The 24,196-nt window shown below is 31.0% G+C and overlaps 2 protein-coding genes across 2 annotated transcripts in view; both read left to right on the top strand.

Moving 5' to 3' along the window:
- LOC144837489 (uncharacterized) overlaps positions 1-23,863 on the top strand; it is a 76,362-nt gene extending 52,499 nt beyond the window's left edge. Inside the window, exons 10-22 of the mRNA XM_078692627.1 lie at positions 2,460-2,591; positions 8,081-8,183; positions 9,377-9,561; positions 9,894-10,080; positions 15,311-15,355; positions 16,752-16,834; positions 18,049-18,185; positions 18,545-18,720; positions 19,343-19,514; positions 20,160-20,670; positions 21,271-21,342; positions 21,911-22,021; positions 23,536-23,863. Of these exons, the coding sequence (XP_078548753.1) occupies positions 2,460-2,591; positions 8,081-8,183; positions 9,377-9,561; positions 9,894-10,080; positions 15,311-15,355; positions 16,752-16,834; positions 18,049-18,185; positions 18,545-18,720; positions 19,343-19,514; positions 20,160-20,670; positions 21,271-21,342; positions 21,911-22,021; positions 23,536-23,569 (1,948 nt within the window). The 3' untranslated portion in view covers positions 23,570-23,863. The remainder of the gene's footprint in view (positions 1-2,459; positions 2,592-8,080; positions 8,184-9,376; positions 9,562-9,893; positions 10,081-15,310; positions 15,356-16,751; positions 16,835-18,048; positions 18,186-18,544; positions 18,721-19,342; positions 19,515-20,159; positions 20,671-21,270; positions 21,343-21,910; positions 22,022-23,535) is intronic.
- LOC144837513 (epididymis-specific alpha-mannosidase-like) overlaps positions 1-24,196 on the top strand; it is a 128,299-nt gene that overhangs the window by 72,538 nt on the left and 31,565 nt on the right. The gene's annotated exons all lie outside the window — the stretch shown is intronic.

The following is a 24,196-nucleotide window of genomic DNA, read 5'->3' as shown; positions in this document are numbered from 1 at the left end:
TAGTCAATACCAGATTTTATTGCTTTTATATGTATAGAAACATACTCCATCAAATATGTAACTGAAGCATCTGACTTTGATGAGGTTTTCATCCTCTTCACAATATCCCACTAAGCCAACCTTGTCAAGGTATTGCAAATTGTTTATGCTTCCCTTATCCTAGGCTATGCCATCAAAATCTTGTTCTTTAGCGGAGATATTTATCATTTATTTATCTCAATGTCTAGATGTTCTCAAGTTTATTGCTATATCCATTACATCATTAAAGTATTGAGTTTCCTGCATAGGATCTCAAAAAGTAATTAAGATGATATTTCTCTTTTCTTGTATTAACTTTGGGATCCTGAAGTTTAGAAGCGTGTATGCATGAGTCAAAGATGAAAATAATTAAAATGCTGTTGTAAATGAATGTCTTAATACAAAGGAAGACATCTACAAACAGGATTTTAATGACCTGGGATATCTGGGTAAATGTTCCTTTTTTTAAATAACCTAGGGGTTTAGATAGAGATAGGAAACCACCCTAAGCTGGTAATTAAAATAACTACTGTACTACTTAGAGTATGGACATTTTTGAACACTTTTTTCTGGGTATATTGGAATATACAGTATATCATTCATTCATCTTTTTATTTAGAAATACCATGATGACATAATATATCCATAGCAAAACAAAAAAAACTTAATACAAAATCATTGTACAAAAAAAATATCAAAGATAACTTTCTGTAGACAGATTTGCAACACATTCCAATTTTATAGAAAATTTTTTATTTTGCCACAATTTGACAGTAACTGTATATATTTCAGATTCTAAATATTACCGAAAGATATAAATTAAACAAAATGCAAGGTTACAGCATGTATACCTCTCGATACCATTTGCGTGGGCATGACTTTAAAGATTATGTATCCTCATGTTGTCATTACAATTAGGTGTGCATAAGTGTACATTATACACTAGAAAAATACCAACGTTTTATAGCACTGTGTTTAGATCCTAAAAGAAATCAATTGAACATACGAGGCTACAGCCTGTCTACCTCTCAATACCATTTACAGAGGCATGACTTTAGAGATTATATACCCGTGTTATCATTGAAATTGGGTATACATAAATACATATAACATAAATGTAACATTTGCTACACACTAGAAAAATACCAATGTTTTATAGGACTGTATTTAGATCCTAAAAGAAATCAATTGAACATACTAGGCTACAGCCTGTCTACCTCTCAATACCATTTACAGAGGCATGACTTTCGAGATTATATACCCGTGTTATCATTAAAAGTGGGTATACATAAATACATATAACATAAATGTAACATTGGCTACACACTAGAAAAATACCAATAGAAAAATACCAATGTTTTATAGGACTGTATTTAGATCCTAAAAGAAATCAATTGAACATACGAGGCTACAGCCTGTCTACCTCTCAATACCATTTGCATAAGGCATGACTTTAGAGATTATACTAGTGTTATTATTAAAAGTGGATATACATAAATGTACATTTATATACACTAGAAAAATACCAACAATGTTTTTATTGCTACAGTCAGTTTATTGAAGTAGGAAAGTTGTCGTGCAATGTTCTAAGTATGTTCTAAGTATGTGCGGTAAATCACAGGTAGTCTAAAGAGAAATGGCTATTGATATTATAGTATATTAATACTGGTTGGTCATTACATGTTACTTATGACTTGAGAGCTTTGTGCAATTGCTGTTGTGATTGCTAATGAAGCTTAGATAAGTGTGCCAGAGTGTTTCAAATGGATTTAAGACACTTATGTTGTATATGGCTGGTAGCATTAGAAGAACATTTGCTATTTATATGTTATTTTCGTTTGTGTTGGACACTATTCTCGTGTTGTTTTTAGGATTATAGTTTTTGTAATATGGAAAAAGAAATGAAAAGATTAAATTATATTAAAACATTAAAGATGTATTGTCCCCCAATGAACAATGAAGATTATTAAAATCAGACTTTAAATAGGCCATTTGCAGTTTTAATCAAGTTATTCACTTCTGAAAAAAAAAAACACCAAAAATAGATAATTTAAGCATTTTTTTTGCTTTATATTACATTTATTTCAAGTAAATAATGTTTTTTTTATCCAGTTTTTGAAAATGGCATATTCAACAAAAAATTAGGAAAAAAAATTATTAGGGGGAAAATATATCTTTAAAAGTTATAATCCAAGATCTTTATCATTACGACATCCCTATTTTACTATAGAGTTCTGAGGTGTGACGGCACAACGATAGATGCGTTCAACGAAACTATAGATCTGTATTTCTATCAAAAATTATGTATCTTAGTTTTCTAGCTACGAAACGGCACAACCTACCGTTGTGACGTCAGTACCGCAGAACTCTATAAGAGAGAGAGAGTTTCATGGTTGGGGACAATTTCTATGTATAACAGTGTGTCTGCTTCTTTTTTTCAGGGACTATCTAGAGATGATTTTAAATCCTTCTGAGAGAACTGTTTATATGAACGCCCTGCAACTTTACACTCAAACGTCTATAATACCTGACGAATCGTACTTCATGTCTATGCTCAAAGTCTCACCTTTCAAGTAAGTACAACTTACATCCTAAATGTTTTGTTAACTTTCATTTAAGATTTTCATCCAATAGGAAATAAATTTAGATGCTTAGAGAGCACAAATAAAATGATCCCTTCCAGGAATGAACTATATATATATATATATATATATAGCTTGTGCACTCTTTGTGTTCATAATCAGTGTACCATGTCCCGCATACCTGGCTCAGCCTATATATTGTGCCAGTTCTGCGGTACATTTCATTTCGAAACCTGAGCTGCACTGACGAGATCTAATAAGATCGAAACAGTACTGTCTGCAGATTGGATATATATATATATATATACTGTTTACAAAAAACATTAAAAAAAGATTTAAAGTTTCTGATCAGTCTCATTTTACAGCTCCAAGGTGCTTCCATGTAACTTTGTTTCTTGCTACTTCTAAATTGAAAGGCTACAAGGTGACTACCAAAATGTAATGCCACTGTAATTTTTGGAATAGCGTTTGTAAAGATTATATTGCACTGCTACATGGTGTAAGACTACATTTGTAAGACAGATTTTTTAACATTTTTTATTTGTTCAATATATTATACAAAGGGGGCCTCACAAGGCTTAGCTTCAAACAAGGCGCCTCAGATAACAAATACAACATTTTAAAACAAACAACCAACAGAAACATCAATCAAATCTTCCAGAATTAACAAGAAATTGTTGTACATAATAAAACAATAAAGCATTAATTTTCACAAGTCGAAAGAAGATCGGATGAAAGAATGAAAATTTCACTTAAAAATTTAAAATTATACGTTAAAGAAAATCCTTGGCTAAGAATAAAGATATCCTCAATAATTGAGATGCCTGTTGCTTATCTATTCTACACTATTGCCCCAGTAGTTGTTATTAATTTTAGTAAGTTTATAAACCGTTGAACATTTTATCTTCTGGTTCTTTTTAAAGAGGCTATAAAGAATATGTGTACAAAGAAATTTAGCGAACCCACAAAACATGAAATTAAAAACATGAAATTAAAAACATGATTGCCAGCCACTATTCAAATTCATGAAAAATTGAGTAGACAGCCAGGTTCTATATTTTGTTAATGTTTAAAATTGGTTTCCTTAACTTCTGTTTCAAAGCTCATTTCCATGGAAGCAGCTGTTTATAGAATATTATACTTTGTAGTTGGAATTCTTAAGGGTTTAAGCTATTCTGGGATTAAAGGACCAAGCCCAGAACAAGTAATGTTAGTACCATACTAAGTTCACACATCTGTTGTGACTCATTAGTACAGGGATAGGTAGCAGTCTATGCGGACTAGAGTTGAAAGATTGTTAATGTTTACTGTAAGTGAAATGTTATTAGTGAATAATTGTTAACATGAGTATGTGATACATACAGTATGTTGTCTAAGTAACATGAGTGGCAACTCTGCTAAAGATTGGTTCCCACTTGAGGAACGCAACGCAAGCTAGTAGACCAATGATAAGCGACTGTTTGAATAATCAATTGTTTTTCATTGGTCAACTCACTCGCATCAACATAATTAGCTAGACAAAACAGAATTGAATATAGGTGAAATGTTTTAGAATGATTATTGCTGGGTGTAATGTTGTTAGCACAACCTTATAATTAACTTTATTACCATAATCAAAACAAACATAAATATATAACTGAAATATTGGTATGAAATTATTGTTGCTGGGTATAATGTATTACGAATGTTGTTAGCACAGCCTCTCTAATTAACATTATTACCCTAATCAAAACAAACATGTAACTGAAGTATTTTTATGGAATTATTTTGCCCACCACCCAACTATTGCCTCAACATAATTATGTAAATGAAATATTTGTAGAAAATTTTGCTGGGTGTAATGCAATGTAATACAAATGTTTTACATAAATATGATTGCCGATTCTGCTAATCAGAATATTCCGTTGTCGAAACAAACATTTAATATGCGATGTGTACATAAAACAGCTGATTCCCACAAAACTGTAAGCAAACTTGAGTGGACGACAAACAATTATAGTCAAATTCAGCACTATATTATTTTCTTCAGGTCATAATGGCATAATCTTTTATGTGCGCATTTTCTAACATATATGCACATGGTGTTTTTTTTTGCGGATAAATCGAACTCATCAAAGTGACAAGTTTGAGTCTAGTATAATATTCTTCTTTCCTTCTCCCCCATTTTGTGTGTCTCACGTTCTAAAATGTGTAAACATAATATTTCATAACTTTTTCAAAACAAAATTAGTTTTAAACCAATGTACCAGAATCAACATCCATATACTTTGTAGATATTATTCAGTAAAGATGAAAAGATCAAAAATTGTTTTAGCTACCATCATTTCTTTATTTAGCTGAGTTTTATTTTCTTTATCCACAGACTGCTGTACATTTAATTTTCGGAATATGATTTATTTCTAAATCAATCTAGTTCACATTCATTATTATTGATTTCCCTGTCATCATTTTAATAGTTCTAGTTTCAATCAAATCTGCTTGTTATGATATTGTTACAAATCGTCATATTGATTTAAAAGTATTCTGTATTTCAATATTGTATGCTGCACACTACCAAACATCTATAAGAAATTAATCGCAACGGACCATTAATGAATAGAACATTTTTGATTGATTATTTTGTATTGTCTGTTGTTTCAAATGGCCAGTCAAACATTTCTTGACATGTAAAGAAATGTTTGACTGTACAAGATACAAAATCAAAATGGGAAGAATATTTAAATATGTTATGCTCAATTTTAATTTCTTTATTATTTTTATATTTTTCTGCTGCTTCTAATTATTTTTATTATAGATATAGATAGAAATATGGCTAAATTTGTTAATTTTTCCTTCGTTAGCCCAGTAGACTTGATAACTATACATTGTACTTGCCCACCACACTCTGTCATCTTAAATCTTGAAAGTAACATTAAAAACTATATTCATGTAAAGAAGTTAAACAAATCTTCTGACTGCAGATATATTTAAACTAATGTGTCTGCTTTTGGTAAGCGAGTTCTCATTTTTTACTAGCCGGCAGGGCACAAAGAATGATAGATTGGCTAGCCCCAAGTGGTTTTTATACTAGACATTTACGCTGTTAGCTATAGCTTTAAATCAAGACCCAAATCCAGCAATGTTTCAAGGTTTAGATCTACCAATATTCAAAATAAATGTCAGAAACTTAGCAAAATACTTGAGAAAATGCGGAGTGACAGAAGGTGGCTATTTCGGCTCATTTTGAAGATTCAGAAAAGATTTTAGTAAACTTTTGTTATTAACCAATGATTGATTGATTGAAAATCAATAGGCATAGTCTTTCACAATGTATATATGTTTACAAACAATAAAAACAAATCATAGCTTGTGCATGTTTAATATGCAAACAATTGCATACAAAGACAGTAATATACTTGACATTTTGCCAAGTAGTAATGTGAAAAGACATTTTTAATTTGCAAGTTTTCAACAGGCACTAGTGTTCATATAATAGAGGTAGAGCTTTAATAAGAGCTGACTTGGATAAGATACAATTTGTATTTTGTTTTCATAATTCGATTACCTTCAAAAACAATTTTCTTCACACAGTTGCAATACTTAACATTAATTATTTATCAGAAGTTGTGAATTCATAGACAGACTAGCTCTTTTATACCAATTTATTTCGATAAGAATATCAAAACTTATGACTAATTCATGTATGCACATTTCAGTTTCTGAGGATATTTTTGTTGGTGGAATATTAAATAACGTTTTAGACAATGATGAAATTTATGTAAATAGCATAAAAGTTATTGAATTATCAAGGTTAACAAGAATGTTTATATTTTTTGCAACTAATTTTTATTGAGGATTTGATGTAATGTTTACAGTGGTTTTTGACAGAAACCTCCCTAATGATATGTCAAGCTGCAACTTCATATGATTAATGGTTAATGGTTTTAAATTTATATATTTCCCTCCCTCTCCCCACCTTCTCTCTCCCTCCCCACATTCTCTCCCCCTCACCACCTTCTTTCTCCCCTCCCTACCTTATCTTTCCCCTCCCCACCTTCTCTCCCTATCCCTACCTTCTTCCACCTTCTCTCCTCCTCACTTTCTCTCCTCCTTCCCACCTTCTTTCCTCCTTCCCACTTTCTCTCCTCCCCCATCTTCTCTCCCCATCCCACCTAATCTCCATTATCCCCACCCTCTTCTTCTTCCCCCTCCTACCACCCTCTCTTTCTTCTTCCCCAACATTTAAAATGAATCCGTATACCCATAGATGTTATTGCTGAAACAGTTGTATCTGTGATATCTAAGAGACGAAAAAGATATTATAACTGATATTAGAAATATATGCAAGAGGAAATTACTTAAATATTATTAGATTTTGAGCCTGATGTTTATAGCATTTTTATTGGTGTATTAATACTTGCAGTCTGTTGATTGTTTCAGTGATGCTTAAAGCATGTAAAGGAAATTACTTTATTATTATTGCATTCTAGAGTTGATGTTTTTTCTTATATTGTTTCTCTGATCTTTCGATTTTATGAAATGACGAAAACAATGCACAGGAAATGACTTAAAGTATTATTACATGATGAAACTAATTTAAAACATAATAAAATATATTTTTGGTACACAGCTATAGGAATTAATTACTGGTATTATAAATGTGTATTGAGACGTATAAGGAAGGAAATCACTTGTCATTATTTGTTATTGTTTTTATACAAATCTGACAAAGTCTAGGATCCTTTGGATTTGATTGCAAATAATTATGTGTTTTGATAGTCATATTGTCGCCATAGAAAACATTTATTTCCTTTTAAAGAGATTGTTTTTTAAAATTCTAATTCCATCAATAATGGAATACATTTACATCACCATCAATAATGCCGAATGAAATATGCATTTACATCAATCTTTATGCTGATTTTAAAGCAACATGTAGAATGAATGTATAGGCTTTATAGAATACCTGTGCCCAACATACATATGTTTTGTTTTTTTATATATTTATTAATATCCATAAGAGAATTCATTCACTATCCTTCTTAAAGGTGGCAATCCCATTAATAAGACAAACATACACAAGATGCTCTACATAAGCAAAGTCTTATTTATAACAAGTCCTTGGGAGTGGAGTTGTAATTTGTCCTGATCCTGATATATGACAGAACTTGAACCCAGGACCCAGGATTGGTAGCCAAGCATCATAACCATCAAACCACAACTCCACTCCATTTCTTTTATATAGAAGTATTTAATCTGATGCTCGGATATAATCCCACCCACTAACTTTTGGTAAATTCAGACTTTTTAATCCATCCAAATCCCACCCCCTAAGTTGTTGCAAATTGCGTATCGAGGCTCCCTGGGACTATATATACTATATTCATTTGGCTCTTCTAACCACAACAACTTTGAGACACCATAATATGCCATAAGATATAGTATTTCTCATGCTGAATTGACATTTATTAACCTGTTTTGAATACTGTTAATTTTTTCAGGAAGAAATTTGTACATATGAATTTACATCACTTAAAGCAGTTTGCAAGGAAAGACGATCGTGGCTTTTGTCGACACACAGAAGATATTGACTTTTGTGGTCAGGTAAGATACAGATGAAAATGAATATATAAAACCAAAATGACATATGCTGTGGGCATCAGTGGCTGGATCTCAATGGAGATACAAAAAACAACCTAAATCAAAACGATAAAGTAAAACAGCCAGAAACAGGCACAGAACATGAAATTTAAACCGCCCTGTGATATACTGAAATGTAATTAATTAATTAATTAATTTGAAATGATAAAGATGAGGAAATCTGTGATTTGTGTGTCCGGTAAAGAACGACACACATTGAAGGAGAGAATTATTAATTGCAGAGAGATCTGTATTCCTTAACTTTATATTTTCAGCACAGTAAAATCCAATTACTTTTTAACGGCAATGCACAATATAATTCTCAGAAATCAAGGATAGTCATATTAACCAATAAACAAGCCTGCTTTGTGGGAATGTAGTTAACTACGTACTAATTGCTATTACGGCTTTTATTTGATTAAATGTTTAACACATTCATGTCTTTCATGACGCACATCACTAATTTGCACGTTTTATAACCTACATAATCCCACTAGCGAAACGTGTTAGATGTCATTAGATTTCTTAATTGCAAATGCACGTAGTGTTTATGCAAAGTTTTCAATATTTTTATGGCTTGTACTTGATTGCATGCCTTTCATTGAAAATACTTGTGACAATGTTTAGGTGTTACTTTAAACAATAATTATTACTACTTTATAACATTGAACATTATAAACCATTTTGCCATTCACATATGTCAAAATGTGTTAACATAAAGCCTAGTCTATCCTAACAAACCATAAGCTCTATCTACACTATCAAATTTTATGTGAAAAAAAAATGTGATGTGCTCATATATGGACATGATGATGTCATATCACCACCATATTTGGCATATCACCACCATATTTGGGCATATCACTACCATATTTGGGCAAATAAATTTGATGTGTAAACATAGCTTCAGTTTGACTTTGCCAAGAAAAGTTTGATGTTGGCCTACTGTAGACCGGTTTACAAAACTTCAGCAAACTACCAGAAATAGACCTCTAGATATATGCCTCTTCTTGAGCAACTAATTGAATTGAGGTTTTTCATCAACTCAGAAAATCAAGTCTTTGTAGCCATGCAGCAAATTTTAACTACAAAAACTTTTGTTTAACAAACTTTTTATTTAAGAAATTAAAATATGAGTCAACAATTTATTTTGTTAGGGTCCTGGTACTTTTGAGGAGTCTGACAACGAGGCGATCCAAGACCTAGCAAATAACCTGTTTTTTGCTCGCAAGTTTTCTTCAAAAGCTAATGATCCTGCCAGAGTGTTTGCTGGTAGGTTGACCAATGGCCTTTACTACAGCAATATACAAAGCAAACAGGGCATTAGTGATACTTTTATAAGGTAATTATTGTATTCTATGAATTTATAACTTCTAAATTTTAAACAATAAATAATAAAATTATGGCGGTAACAACTAACAGCTACATAGAGCAAAGTAGAGTAATAAATGGAAAAATAGTCACTCCAAACAAAACTTGACCATAGGTCTTTTGTTGCCCCTACTATTATGATGGTCACTTTCATCGCATGCTTGACCCTTTATGTGGTATAGTTAAAAATAGGGTTTTTTTTCAATTATACACACACACAACATAATAATACTTTTCCAAATATACACATACACATCCTGAATAAATCATTTTAAATAGACTATATATTTTTAAATTGTGTAGGCAACTTGCAGAATTAGCATTATCTGAACACTATGGACAGAACTGGGAAGACACCATAATGCTGGAATCGATCGTAAAAGTGCGGATGTTCCCCCAAGTGATTCCACTTGATCCGTGCTGTAAACCAATCTACGGCACCAAGAACCAGCTTAATAAGGAGATCAAATACTGGATAGATTTTTCCGCAGTAAGTATTTAAAGTATTGCTATGTTTCTGTGAACGTGTCTGCAACAGTTTAATGAGAACGTCTACTTTGAGTAATACAAGGGATATTTGAAAGGAGAATAAATGCTGCTTGATGTGTTGAATGGATATGTTGCACATCCAGGCCAGTGCAATTAAAATGTTAGTTGAACTCCTCAAATTTGTTGGCCTTTTTATCCGAAACTGCAGGAAATGTTAAAATAAAATAAAGACAAATCTTGAAACATATCTACAGTAGGATTGGTGAATTATATGTTTAATAGGAGAACTCCTTATCTTTGACACTTTCCTGTGAAATGAACAACCCTAATTGACTTATCTACTTATTTACTTATACTTACTTACTTACTTATTCAAGGGAAACCCCCATTGAGTCCTGATGGTATCCCCTAAATAGAAGCTCCACTGTTGACAATAGTTTCTAAATTAAAGGTGTTGTGTTCTCCTTGATAAACCTTGTGTTAAACATTAAACACAAAATGCAAATGCAATCACCATCAGATCTATGAATGTCATTATTCCTTTAAATTCAAATTCACACATTTTTACCCAAAATAATTGTATTCAAAACTTAATATTTTTTTACCATTTTCACATCAAACATTAACATTTCTATCACGAAATATAGAAATAGCTTAAAGACGACAAACTCATAAAATAAAGCTTTATGTTTCTTTTGCAATTTGACGAGAAAGAAATGTTCATCTTTATGATCTTGTTTCTATGCCGGGTCCATTGTGCATTGCTCAATTTCCTATTGGCCACTCCTATTTGTTTTATTTTTTTACAATTTACCGCAAATACCAAAACTACAATTATTCAAATGTGACAGGTGATGACTAGAACCAGGTTTCTCTTTCCGTTGCGGTCAATGTGACTTGAACGCTGTACCTCAGGGGTCTATTACTCATTTGTCTTAAGTTTATCACAATGTTATTGATAGTACCACACCTTTATTTTATGATTGAAAACAACATAATAGTCTCATGCCACTTTCACTTATTCTTTGAAAGGTATAATAAATATGCTAGTTCAGGGGCAATCAGTTGTAAATAAATGCCAATCTCCTAAAGTAGACAATTACCGCAAAGAGAAAACAATCTCTTTCTAAACGTTATAATAATTACAACTGATCGTTTCGTTTTGTTCGTTTATTAAACATTCTGCACACACATAGTATTAAGAAAGTTTGATTAACAGAAAGTAAACATGTGTACACTGTAGAATGAATTCTAAATAAAGTTATGGAAAACTTTACAATTAGACCTCTTTTCCAATGCTATAAGGATTTTTCGATACTTGGGAGTTTTTGATTTGTGGCAACTTAGGAATTAGGTCATGTCAATTCATAGTGTGCATGCAGACAGCAAGTAAAACAAGCCTAAATAAGTTATGGAAAACTTTTAAACTAATAGACCACTTCTCCGTCTATAAAGACTTATCGATAATAGGGAGATGTGGTGCAACAGTTAGGTCATGTCAATTCATTGTGTGCATGCAGTGAAGTTGGGCCGTACTTCTCTGCTCTATATTAGGTAACGACCGACAACGCATTAATTCACCCTACAAATATTCAGTACCAGTAAAGACTAATGTCTAAATAAACAGTAATTAAGGGACTAGATTTATTATTGAACCTCTTTTTATAGAATAATATTACACAAGAAATATTTAAATTAATTCGGTTTATTGATTTTTTTTATTGACTTATTTAATCACATGATTTTATTAGATAAATAAGACCAGCAAATAAATTTATCCAGTTCAGTTCAAAATGTGGATTATTCTCCTTAAATGATGTCATTGATTTTTATTGTTTTTATTATATCAATGTCAAATTAAAATAGATATATTCACTTATAAAGTACTGTAGGTTACTTTTCTATATGTACCTGCATATTATATAATTAGCAATAATTGTTGTGAAAGATCAATGTTATCTAAGCTATTGGCCTATCAATCATTTCCAACATGATTACTTATGTAATGGACGTTTAAAATTGATGTTAGTGTTCTGTGGGATTTGTTTTTTCCTTGTGTGAGATTTTGTCTTTTCTACTGTGTGAGATTTTGTCTTTTCTACAGTGTGAGATTTTGACTTTTCTACTGTGTGGGATTTTGTCTTTTCTACTGTGTGAGATTTTGTCTTCTACTGTGTGGGATTTTGTCTTTTCCCTATGAGGGATTTTGTCTTTTCCCTATGAGGGATTTTGTCTTTTCCCTATGAGGGATTTTGTCTTTTCCCTATGAGGGATTTTGTCTTTTCCCTATGAGGGATTTTGTCTTTTCCCTATGTAGGATTTTGTCTTTTCCCTATGTGAGATTTTGTCTTTTCTACTGTGTGAGTTTTGCAAGGATTTAAATATTGACTACTTTTTAAAATGTTATCATTTCCAATTTTCGAAGGCTTTTCCTCAACATTTTAATATCAAATTATAAAACAAAGATATAATATGTTTATTTAATACTTGCGCACATAACATTATAAAAGGATTCTTCATTTTTACCAGTTTGCAATTCATTTTGAGATACTGTACTCCTAAAACATATGTATGTTGTATACATAAATATTATATAATAATGTTTCATTTCCAATTTTCGAATGCTTTTCCACAACATCAAATTACAAAACAAAAATATAATAATGTTTATTGTACTTGCGCATGTGATATAAAAAAATTCTTCATTTTTATCAGTTTGCAATTAATTTTCAAATACTGTATTTTTAACATATGTATGTTGTATACATAACTACTATATAAATCCAAAGGCAAATTACAGAAAATAATGACAATGCTGTGGGTATCAGTGGCTGGATCTCAATGGAGATACAAAAAAAAAAAGCACTGACAAAATGACAATGCTGTGGGTATCAGTGGCTGGATGTCAATGAAGATACAAAATAAAATAAGCACTGACAAAATGACAATGCTGTGGGTATCAGTGGCTGGATCTCAATGAAGATACAAAATAAAATAAGCACTGACAAAATGACAATGCTGTGGGTATCAGTGGCTGGATATCAATGGAGATACAAAATAAAATAAGCACTGACAAAATGACAATGCTGTGGGTATCAGTGGCTGGATCTCAATGGAGATACAAAATAAAATAAGCAAAAAGCTAAATCAAAACAATAAAGTAAAACATCCAGAAAAAATAGCAGAGCTTTCGGGCAACACTAGCCCTTCATCAGTGCAAGTGATATAAATATAAATATTATATAATAATGTTTCATGAATTACTTGGCATTTTACTATGTGTGACAGCAAAGGATGCAGTTATGAATAATACAACATATCATTTCTATATGTTCTTACCATACTCATATTATAATACGTTGTCAGCATATTAAATCAAACCCATATTCAGGAATATCTATGATGAATCAACTCGAGGAAACTGTATGACACTCGGCCGGGTACTAGGCATATTCCTGGCAGCTAGATGATGATTTTTTCTTACCTCTTTGTTTTATTTATTTCATTTCATTTAGTCTTTATTTCGTCATTGTCGTACATATAAAAATATAACGTATAAAAAAAATATTGCTTTATCTTTTATAAATAATAATAATCAAAACAAAAAGGCAAATACAGACTATTTGAATGTACCACTTCGAATGCGTAATATAATCACTGTTCTAGTTTCTTGCTAGAAAATAGTACGCAATATCAAGATTACAGAGAGAGAGGAAATTGATGATCATATGTTGTATTTGGTTTCGCATTAGGCTAGTTCTCGAGGGTAGAATAATAGATATTCGAAGGCTGATTGAAAATATCTGATTTTGTTTTGTTGTATTGCGTAATAATAGGTTCCAGATGCGTATGGTGATCTTCTACAGCCACTGTTCATTTTCCTTTCCCTAAGAATTTCGATATAAATGAAAAATCGAACGAATTTGTAATACAAATTCTTAAAAGAAAGGGAGGTACAGCTTCGAATCCTATATTTGTTTGTATTCATCTTAGAACCAGAAATGATGTACATACCTCATTGGTGACAGTGGCTTAGGCTGCTTTTGTGCTTTCCTGAAAGCTAGTGATTTTATATTTTCTCAGTGCGTCTTGTTTGTTTAATTTGTTGGTTTGTATTATATTTTGTAAAATGTATCGGAATAAATAATGATAATAATTAGTAAAATAATACACATATTTTATAGTACTCTTATATAATTAAAACAACTGATAGATAGATGTTTATCAGTGAAATTAAATAATATACAAGTAATATAATATTAGAGCAATTTAAAGATAAAACAATTCCATTTTTTAATTTAATTAATTTAATACATATGCATGCTTTATGCTTTTTTCTCACATGCTAATAAAGTTCTCTCTTGTAAATTGAATAACGGTTATTTTTTGGTTCATTGTAATTTGTTTCATTTCAAGATGATGTTGTTATTGCATAAACAATGTCATATAGAAAGCTTTTAAACAATAAATGTATTAATAAGCAGAAACTCAAGAACAATCTGTGTCATACCATTGTTTTTGCTGCGATTTCTTAACCCCAGTTATTTGCGGCAACATCACTAATAGGCTCATTCAAGTGTTACGTCAGCATCAGACGTTTATGACGTCCACATTCGGTAAAAAATCTTAAGATAATCACCGTGATTAAATTTGCGAAGGAAATTAAGTCCCCTAAGGCTTCGATTGTGTCTTGCATGTAACTTAGATGCGTTGATTAATTGATATCTGGAAGTTTTTTTTAGGTACTGTTTTTAATTTCCTATAAATAATGATTAATTTAAAATAGATTAACCATATAGACCTTATGCAGTATCAAATGACAGATTTTTGCCCATCATTGGGATAAATACTTTTTTCATTACACATCTGTAAATTAATTTAATTTAGTCATTTAGAGCATCCCTGTGGAAATACTTAGTTTATAATTAAATTCTAAGTACCTAAAGAATGATTAGCAAGATACAAAATTTGACATTCTTCAAATTTGTCCAACCTAATCTTGTGATGATGTTGTATATAAGAGTAAAAATAAGTTTTATGATCACCTATGTATGTAAAATATTAATGCCTTGTAAAAAGTTGTTATCATTGCATTTAAATCACTGGCACATGTTCTTAAAATACATTACGTTCTCAAATTTACAATACAAAAATAAATATTTAAAAAAAGACAAGTATTAATATTAATATATATATATATAATTAATTATTTATAAAATCGTATTTTACAGGTTGAAGTTGTTGGTGGACAGAGAAAGTTCTTCCGAGCATCTCTGGTATGTATAGTATTAAAAAAAAAAAATGTTTTTATCTGAAAAGGAACCTCATCCCTCAGTGTTCTACATTCTGCTAAACTTTTATCCAAATAGAAATAGGTCTCTTTTAAAGCAGAATACTGTATTTCTTTTTTTTTCTCTTTTTCGACAGACAACAATGTCATTATAATTAACATCTGTCTTTGGTAATGATTGTCTGATAAATAACACAGATTTCCACCTTAACAAGATTTAAATATGTTTGAAAGCTAATCAAGTCTGACATTTAAATTCTGAAAATCTAAATAGTTACAGCGCTTAAATTAATTAACAATAATATTGTGTTTATATAGTTGTGTAGCGTGTAGTTGTATTTAATGATTATTATGAGTTAAAGAGGTTAAAGATACTACCTGCTTAACTTTAATTTTATTTATGACCTAATTACACTGTCAATCATATATGTAATGGTTGATGTGGGTGGGTTATGATCTATGTTATTTAGCTACTAGCTCTTCAATTAAGCCCTTTAAAGTCCTTTATAATGTCAGAGTTTGAATAAGTTAGGTTATTGCTTTGTTGTGTAAACACATGATTTGTATAGGTTTTCTCCAAAATGATAGACTAGCGTTTGTATCCTTAAGCTCTGTTTACACTATCAAACTAGTTTGAAAAAAAAAAGTGTGATGTGCTCAAATATGGTAGTGATATGACGTCATTGTGTCCATATATGGAAACATCAAATGTTATTGTCACATAAAGTTTGATAGTGTAGACAGAGCTTTACAGAGATTTCAAATGTGTTATGACCATCACAGTTCACACCTTCTTCTATTAGTACATTAGTAGTCCTCCCAAGTCTCACAATAATCACAGAAGTTTCCAAATATGTAATCTCCTGTCTGCTGCCAAAGGTGTCATTTCTCCTGATTGTTTTGGATACAAAACATCCCAATAGTGCATACATTTACCATTAAGCACAGGTCCTTTTAATTTTTCCAAGTTGGGACCTCTGATTACACACTTTATTCCCTAGTATAATTACACAGACAAGCGGTAATGGTAATAAAAATATAGAATCTTTGTTATTCCTTATGACCATTTACACACAACGTGGGGCGGACGGGTGGTTTCTGCTCAGGATAGATACAGTACTGCCCCTTCATATGTTTCATATTAGAAATTTTACTTTTCTTTTTCAAACAATTTTACAAATCATTGTTTTTATATGTATGACTCATGTGAATAAAGTGATTGGTCAAACTTGGTCAAGAAGCTATGCGGTTTTCCGCTTTCCGTTACCGCTCTGTCTGTGTAAATTGGCCTTAACAGTTAAGTTTTGTTTAGTTTATATCCAAAAGTATTTGTACAGTATATTCTTTACATTAATCTAGTTCCTGTTCTTATTTCTCTGTAGCTTCCACAGAGTCGTACACAGTGTTATAGCCGAGGACATTTAAAAGGACTCCATATTACAACAATTCCTTTAAATAAAAAAAGGTTTGCATTTTATTAATCAGATTTTTACTATACTTGACGTTCAAAGAAAAAGTTAATGTAGTGATTTTTTTTTTTTGATTTTTTTTTTATTTCATACTCATCCAACAGCGAGTAACTCGCCAATTACAGGATAGATAAACTATTTAATAATTTATCGTGCTTATAAACTAAGTCTCATTTGAGGCTTAGGGAGTGGAGTTGAAAGAGTCATGAGTTACAACCCTGCACTAGGTCAGGATTGAACCCGGGACCTTGGGATTGGAAGGCAAGCATGTTAACCACCAAGCTACAGCTCCACAATATGCCACCCCACCCCCACATTGAATTCAAAATTTTAGGGGTAAAATATGTCCCATCCCAATATAGATCATTTTGCATGCAAATTTAAAGATGTAATGGGTGTGGTAGTTAGATAATAAAGGAAAATAATAACCTTTAATATAGTAAATAACATAAAATAAAATTATGTTTCCAATAATCATTTACCATTTTTAAAGATAGAAGTAAGATATATTTTCACTTGTTTTTTAACATTAACAAATTCCAGACTATACCAGGTGGATTATGGGTTCAGAAGGTAACATGACATGACAACAGTTTTTAGTCTTTTTACTTTGTACAGTTTTTTCTTTTAATTCTATTTTCCTTTTCTAATTTTTTTGATTTTTTTCAATTGATGACATCATTAGTAACCCATTTGGTTATTTTGGGTATTTTCAAATTTCAATGTTATTTGATTCATTATGTTGATTTTTAAATTCACTTTTCAGAACTAATTTCTAAAATGATTCAGATAAGCTAAACAGTAGCATTGAATACATGTAAAATATAACCAATTTTATTTTACTTATTTTTATGTATTGTAATATGTTTGAGACAGATACTAGATGCAGGGGCTGCCATAAGAGAATATAACAACAATTACAGAGTTGTTATAACAAGCAATTAAATTCAGAAGTATAGAGTGGTAGTTTTATATTTTAAACCATTATTGTTTAAAAAAATTATTAAAATCTGGTAATACATTTACATTATTAATGATTGTTTATATCATTTTGTTATATTTATTTTGGTTTTAATTTGTTTTGGGTTTTGGTTTTGTTTTCAGTTTTTTTAACATTATTTCAGATTAAGTTTCACAATGTTCGATACTGACCATTCCATATATTTAAACCCAGCATTATTATTAATAAATGTATATTATTTTTATGTAGGAGAACTCAAGTACAGGCAATGAACGTTGTTCCAACTGAGCAAGAGGGCGCTACTACATTGTTTTTGCGTTCTTATTTCAACCTTAATGACAAATTTCCCGAAGCTCCACAATGCAATGAAATTGAGAATCTTCCAGGTACGTAATATCTTTAGTATGGAGTTTTCACTATGCCTGCTATATTTTGTAGGTTAGGAAAGTTCAAATGTCTTGCTTGCACTGATAACTAGTGTTAATCTCAGTCTACACTATCAAACTTTATGTAACAAAAAAATGTGGTGTGCCCATATATGGATATGATGTCATATCACTACCATATTTGGGCATATCACTACCATATTCGGGCACATCACACTTTTTTGTCAAACTAGTTTTTAATAGTGTAGACAGAGCATTTGATTGGATCCCAATGAAGCAGCAGGCATTGCACCAACATGGTTATAATACTTGCCACTACAGGATAGCAAAAATGATCATAAATATTATTTTCTTTTCAGATGAAAGTTTTGAAGGCCGTAATCCTGACAGTTTTACTTTCGCAAGATATTCTTCCAAATCTCCCAGCAAAGAATCCTTGGAGTTTAATGCAACGTTAATCGATCCGGAAGGTGAAGTACGTTGTTTGGTACACGTTATTATAACGTGGAACACGCCTGGACCATTCGTTCAAGTTGTAAGTTAATCCGTAATACGCTATGTGTTGTGTTTACTATGTTTAATAGTATCTAATTATCTTGTAAGTCTATTGGGTTTTATAGCTTGTGTAAAGCTCTGTCTACACTATCAAACTAGTGTGATTTGCCCAAATATGGTAGTGATATGCTCAAATATGATAGTGATGTGACATCATCATGTCCATATATGGGCACTCACTTTTTTTTGTCACATAAAGTTTGGTAGGGTAGACAGAGAGAGCTTAAGAATCTGTTTACAATCAGTACAGGTTGAGAATGCGGCTATAGTACATTATTATAGTAGAAAGTGCCTGGACAGATTGCAAACATGAGATGTCTCATATGTTTACTACAATATTAGTATCTCATATCTTAGTATTAGTATCGTATCTTCTCTCTTGCATTTGATAGAAAAAATCATTCAAGTTTCTTGAAATACTGTACCTTTTAACTCAAATTAAATAAGCTAATATTATTTATAACTTTATGACTTTTTTATGTGTCCATTTTAAAGTAAATTACATTTATTTGTGTACAACCATTTAAAGGAATCAAATAGTATATTAAATATAAATTATAATTTTTGTTCATATTGGCATGTTGCACTTCTGTTTCTTGCAGTCTGACACGGTGCGATATGTAAACACATTGAATAACTGTGGAGCATTAGAAGCAGGACTTTGGACTGTTGCATTATTTCAGAGGGGTGTCAAAGAACCTTTTCCCTATACCACTCAAGTATTTCTATCTAAACAAGGTAGCAAAAACTGGTTGGATTTTAAGCGTTCATCAGGTAAGTGTGCTATAAATTAATCCATGCATTTTTGTAATTGTAAACTATAACATAGGTATTCCTTTAAAAAAAAACTGGTACCTGATATACTGTAAAGGCAGTTTATATGTATGTAAGTTTCTTGTACTGATGTACTCGTTTACGGATTTTATCTGAAATAAAACAATGAATGAACCCTCATCTATTATCTCAGACAAAGTTTTACTGCACTTATAACCATAGCCATGCTAGAAAAATGTCAGTCTGAAAATGTGCCCAATAGATTATTATATAACATATTGTAATTTAATATTAATATATAGATTATCATCACAAAATTAAATTTCATGTTTTTTAGGAAACCTGAATAAAAATTGTGAAATGAGAGATAATTTAATTTTTAGTATACTTTTCACCAAGGTATATTGTTTCTTATATTAAAAACATATCTGAGATTAAATGTAATATTTTCAATACAGTTTTTAGAGTCCCATTTTATGCAATTGAATGTCGAATGTATTTTTACCCAAATGTCTAGGGACTACCAATGTATCTGATTTTACACAGGTATCTATAATTAAAGAATGTTAAAATCAAAGAATGTCAGATTATATGGACATGGCTTTATGAATGCCTTATTTTTAATAAACTGTTGTTTTCTTTTAGATGATCTCAACGGTCTTTGGTTTACAGAGGACATTAAAGAACTTTCGTACGATGAATTACAATTACAGTCAAAGTGGTCGCCTGCAACCCCGTTTGACACCGAACTTGAAAAAATAAATGAAGATATTAAAAATATTCAACGTCCAGCCGATAGGAACGGATATGAAAATAAAATTCGGCAAAGGATTAACATGGGACATGTGCGAGGTGCGGGAAGAGCCGACACGCAGGAAAGTCACGCGGAGATGGAGGCAGAGGAGGGGGAGATGAAGAACGTTGCAGTCGCAGACGATAAGAACAACACGCCAGAAAAAGGCAACAGATATGCTGCGATTGGTAGTAGTGTTGGCAATCGGCCAAGAAAAGGAGAATTTAATAACCAAAAAGAAGATATGGGGAATGAACCAATAGACAGGCATATAAGAAGAGTGGAAGGATGGAACGATAGGATAGAAAGACATATAAATAAATACGAGTCTTTAAATTCTAAAGATTCGGATAATTTAATAGGGTAAGTATAGTTGTTTAAATTAAAAACTAATAATATATATGTATTTGATTTGTAGTATTTAGTGGAATTATAGCTTGACAGTTAAATTCTTAATTTCCAGACCTAGAGTTCTGTGTTCAAATCTTCCACTATTCTTATTCCCCTTTCACATCGCCTCGTCAATATCAAACTTTATGTGACAAAAAAATGTGATGTGTCCATATATGAACATGATGATGTCATTCACTGCCATATTTGGGCATATCACTACCATATTCGGCCACATCACACGTTTTTTGTCAAGCTAGTTTGATAGTGTAGACAGAGGTTTAGATGTCTAGTTAATTTGTCTTCTGTTCGGCATACATAAGGGGAAAATGCATAAATTATTTCTTTGTCTTGTTAAAGGTGTACATTCTTATGAGACATCATTTATGAAGTCTGCTTCTCTCATATCGATAACAAATGTTCTCAAATATGCGTTTGAAATTATTAATCTCCATTTGACATTCATGAATTTGTAGTAGTTAAAGACTATAATGATACATATTTGCATATAAATTATTTTGTTTTTTGTTATGAATGTTTTAACATTAATTTTTGTTCTCTCTCTTTCCCCAGAGGATCTCCTAACATCTTTACTTTATTACAATTTATTCTGGTTTCTACAGTAGTATTTATATTTGTGAAAAGGTAAGAAACAGTGCAATAGTCATGAATGTAATTTGTTTATGATATAATTATATAAACATATTATGGAAGACTTTAATTCTTCAGTTTTACAGGCCAGCACTAATGCTGAATTCATTTACATGATCATAGCAATGGATGCATTGAAATAAAAAGACTATTCTCAATAAGTGTGCAATACTGTAAAGCCTAATTCCCACTTGTATGCAACGCAAGGATGTAAGCGTAAACCAAGTATTTTGACCAATTATGACCTGAAGGATCCATTGTGTCGTGATTGGTCAACTCGCTGCGCTTACGTTATTGCATTGCATCCCAGTGGGAACCAAGCTTAATGCAGTACCATGTACATGTGGGCTTATTCTAATTTTACAACACACAATGTAGAAGTTTTACATTTTACAGAATGAGGTGTTTATTGAATGTTTCTCTCTACTATTTTTTCTGTGGTGATTTCTTTGCGATCATTTCTCTTTAAAAAAAATACAGTGACAGAATAGGCCTTTTAAAAATAAAGGTAAAAAATTGTTAAGCTAAATACTAACACAGAATATCTTGTTGTTCTTTGCAGTGTGTTGGTACCCCTTCGGATAGTGAAACGACGTGGAAACGGCATGAAGTCTTTTGTTACATTCCTAGTTATCTTCTCTGCTCTCCAGTTCGTTGTTTACATAACATTTCTGTACGTCCGATAGCACATACTGTTGTGTAACTTGTAAGATAAGAAGCCAAAATTGTATTGGAATGTATGTTAAACAACATTCCATCACCTGTGTTAATATGCTAATGAACGTGTGTATTAATCAGGTGCTCTTAAGGCCCGCCACACATTATGGATGATTTAAAGCCACTATAAAACACATCTGCTACAATGATTTCAAAATTATTTAATATTATTTATATTCCTAATTTAATAATACACTTGCGTTGTATTAAACAACATTTTTTCGCAATTCCAAGTTTGTTCATTTAAATTTAAAACAGTTTTTTGACAAAATAAAGTTCTGTCTACACTATCAAAGTTTATTTGACAAAAAATGTGATGTGCCCATATATGGACATGATGATGTCATATCACTACCATATTTGAGCACGTCACACTTTTTCTTCAAACTAGTTTGATAGTGTAATAAGTATAAGGAATTCACTTGTGTGGTGGGTTTTAAATATTCATACTCCTAGTGCATCTACTGCTTTCCATGGCGTACATCATGAACAGTAGCAAAGTGTATAGTGATATCTGTGCTTGCTTGTGGAGCTATCACAACTTGACTGGTGTGTGACTAGGAGTGGAAGTGATGGTAAATAGGCCAAACTATTTATTATCTCTTGTGTAGAAAAATGCACCTTTCTATAAAAAACATGGCTACTGGCTTTGGTGTGTAAGCATGAAATGTTTTTGTAAATTTATTGACAACATCAAGCCTGGATATAAAAGGAGTATGGATGCACTGTAGCTTTACACTAGTTGGCAACACACTACCTTAGTACTTTCATAATTTAGGGGGAGAAAATATATTTTTGATGTAAATTTTGGTAATTATATATGTGTAACTTTTTGTAAATTTGAATGTAGCAGTTAGAATTAAAACACAAGGATTTGTAAATACTCGCTATCTACCCATCATCAAAACTGCTTTGTCCGTAAAAAGCTACGACATGGTTATTGCATTGTGATCTTTTCTCTACATGTATAAGTTTGGTCTTTTGTGGCATTTTATGACCCTTAACATTGGCTATTGAATATCATGTGACCTTTGATGTCATATGTCGTAACCCTACTGTGAATCATGCTTAATAATTCTTGAATTTGCAGTAAAAAGAACAATTTGTAAACATCAGTTAGAATAAAATCTATATAGAATCATGAACCTATTTTTAAAGAAATGTAATTTGAGTTGGAACAACTCATCTATGTTGTGAATGAATAATAGTTATATTATTATTTCATGTAATGTCGTACAACCTGACATTACAAATGATAATTAATAAATAGTGTGACGTTTATCTTGTACCATACTGATGCGGCTATAAGCCCACACTGGGATACCTGCTCAATTTATTATTATTATTTTTCATGTATGAATGCATTTGTTTGGTTGTAAGCCTTTCCCAGGTGACGGAATTTAGGAGTGGAATTTATTAGTTTACCTCTAAATTGTTATTTACTGACATTTTGTTTTCTCTTTATTTCAGTCCTACTAAACGAGAGTATCAAGGTAGCTTTTAACTAATATTTTCTAATTATTTTTTTGTTTTGTTAAACATAATAACATAATTTGTTTTTTATTTTTCATTTATCTATCAAACATAAATAATAATGTTAAATTCAAAACATCTGTTAAATTGTTATCGTGTTATATTTACTTATGGACATTTATTTCTTATTTATTTATTTTCTGTAATTTATTATTAATATTTTGTAAAATGAATTAAAATTAGTTTATGCAAAAATATAACAAAAAATGGATGTTAAAAATTAAAATAAAATACCAAAGAAATGGATAATTTGCATATTCTGACATTCTAGCCAATTTAAACTGTTTTTTTTTTTATTCTTTCACTATCTTATATTATATCAATCACATCACATTCTTTATGTTCAGTATTATTTTTTCTTGAAAATATCATTAATTTTTTATATTTAATTTGTTCTCAAAACTAAAGTTTTAATTTTAACAATTTAAGTAAATGTTAACTATTTTATTGACTTTTTAATCACTTTTTGACCATTAATTTTAACAAAATTAACTCAATTAGTATAAGTTTCATTAAAACGATTAAAAAATGGTTATTTCCCAAAATAAATATACAGTAAGGAAATCATCATTTTTGCCACAAGTGTAATGACAATGAT

The sequence above is a fragment of the Antedon bifida genome, chromosome 3 (genome assembly GCF_963402885.1).
Source record: "Antedon bifida chromosome 3, ecAntBifi1.1, whole genome shotgun sequence".
Lineage (NCBI taxonomy): Eukaryota > Metazoa > Echinodermata > Crinoidea > Comatulida > Antedonidae > Antedon > Antedon bifida.
This window is presented reverse-complemented; position numbering and strand designations above follow the sequence as displayed.